Source organism: Parus major, chromosome 21 (assembly GCF_001522545.3).
Source record: "Parus major isolate Abel chromosome 21, Parus_major1.1, whole genome shotgun sequence".
In the NCBI taxonomy this organism is placed as follows: Eukaryota; Metazoa; Chordata; class Aves; order Passeriformes; family Paridae; genus Parus; species Parus major.
The window spans coordinates 795,909-797,874 of NC_031789.1; the positions used below are offsets into that span (position 1 = coordinate 795,909).

Below are 1,966 nucleotides of genomic sequence, written 5' to 3' on the forward strand. Positions count from 1 at the left end.
CACACTCCATCCCGCATTCCCATGAGGTCTCCGCGCTCCATCCCGCATTCCCATGAGGTCTCCGCGCTCCATCCCGCATTCCCATGAGGTCTCCGCGCTCCATCCCGCATTCCCATGAGGTCTCCACGCTCCATCCCGCATTCCCAGGGAGGATTTCACACTCCATCCCGCATTCCCATGAGGTCTCCGCGCTCCACCCCGCGTTCCCGGCTCACCCCAGCTCCAGAGGCGGCCCTCGGCGGTGATGAGCAGGCTGTGCGCGGCGCAGGGCCCCGACACCACCGAGCGCACCCGCAGCGCGCCCAGGCTGCCGTAGCGGTGCGGCCCCCACAGGTTCTGACCCAGGTTCCGGTACGCCGCTGGAAAATCGGGAATGCGGCCGTCACAGCGGGAAACGGCCACGGGAAACCCGGGAAAACAGACCCGGGAAATCCGGGAAAATTGCCCAAGAAAACTGGGAAAACAGCCCTGGGAAAATCCGGGAAAATTGTCCAGGAAATCCGGGAAAACAGCCCCAGAAATCCCAGGGAAACAGTCTGGGAAAATCCGGGAAATTCATCCAGGAAAACTGGGACAACAGCCCCAGAAATCCCAGGGAAAACAGCCCTGGGAAAATCCGGGAAAATTGTCCAGGAAATCCGGGAAAACAGCCCCAGAAATCCCAGGAAAACAGTCTGGGAAAATCCGGGAAAATCGTCCAGGAAATCCGGGAAAACAGCCCCAGGAAATCCAGGAAAACAGCCCTGGGAAAACCCGGGAAAATTGTCCAGGAAATCTGGGAAAATCACAGAAAATCGTCCAAAAAAATCGTCCAGGAAAATCCAGGGAATTGTCTAATTGACCTCAAATACCAATTAATCCCAGCAATTAAGGAGCACTACATTCGCTGATTACTAATTAATACAAATTAATTGATCATCTGTTAACGAGGCCCTACCGTTCCCCAAACCATTCATTAATTAATAACAGATAATTAATTGGCCATTAATAAGCCCTTACTCTGCCCCAATGCATTCATTGATTACTAATAATATCAATTAATCCCATCCATTAACCAGCCCCTCCCCTGCCCCGAGGTGTTCATTAATTACTAATTAATGAACACCCATCCATTGAGGAGCGCAGTGGCCGTCCCCGGGGTTCATTAATAACCAATTAACCCCAATTAATGCCTACCCTGCTGCTTGGGCACCTCCTTGCGGCCGATCAGGTCCCAGTTGGTGGCACCGAAGATCAGGAGCTGCCCCCGGCTCTTGGAGCCCTCGAGCTTCTGTGGGACCCAGGGGACACTCAGGGACAGCCAGGGACACTTGGGGACACTCAGGGGACAGAGGGGACACTCAGGGACACTCAGGGACACTCAGGGGACACTTGGGGACACTTGGGAACACTTGGGGACATTCAGGGACATGGGGACACCCAGGGGACACTCAGGGACAGCCAGGGACACTCAGGGACACCCAGGGACATGAGGACACTTGGGGACACTCAGGGCACACTCAGGGACACCTGGGGACACTCAGGGACATTCAGGGACATGGGGACACTCAGGGACATCCAGGGGACACTCAAGGATATGGGGACACCTGGGGACACTCAGGGACAGCCAGGGGACACTCAGGGACTATCAGGGACACCCCAGGACAGGGGGACACCCAAGGGACACTCAGGGGACACCCAGGGACACTCAGATGCACAGACACACCCAGGGGACACTCAGGGACAGCCAGGAACACTTGGGGACACTCAGGGACACCCAGGGACAGCCAGGGACAGGACACTCAGGGGACACCTGGGGACATGGGGACGCCTGGGGACACTCAGGGACGTCCAGGGGACACTCAGGCACTGCCAGGGACACTTGGGGACACCCAGGGACACTCAGGGACACCCCAGGACATGGGGACACCTGGGGACACTTGGGGACAGAGGGGACACCCAGGGACACCGAGGGACACTCGGGGCA

At 57.1% G+C, this 1,966-nt stretch overlaps 1 protein-coding gene across 1 annotated transcript in view; it reads right to left on the minus strand.

Annotated features, from left to right (window-relative positions):
• RCC2 (regulator of chromosome condensation 2) overlaps positions 1-1,966 on the minus strand; it is a gene marked incomplete at its 3' end in the record, with an annotated part of 16,054 nt that overhangs the window by 3,256 nt on the left and 10,832 nt on the right. The window contains exons 2-3 of the mRNA XM_033519354.1: positions 1,177-1,349; positions 186-359 (exon numbers count right to left, since the gene is read on the minus strand). Of these exons, the coding sequence (XP_033375245.1) occupies positions 186-359; positions 1,177-1,349 (347 nt within the window). The remainder of the gene's footprint in view (positions 1-185; positions 360-1,176; positions 1,350-1,966) is intronic.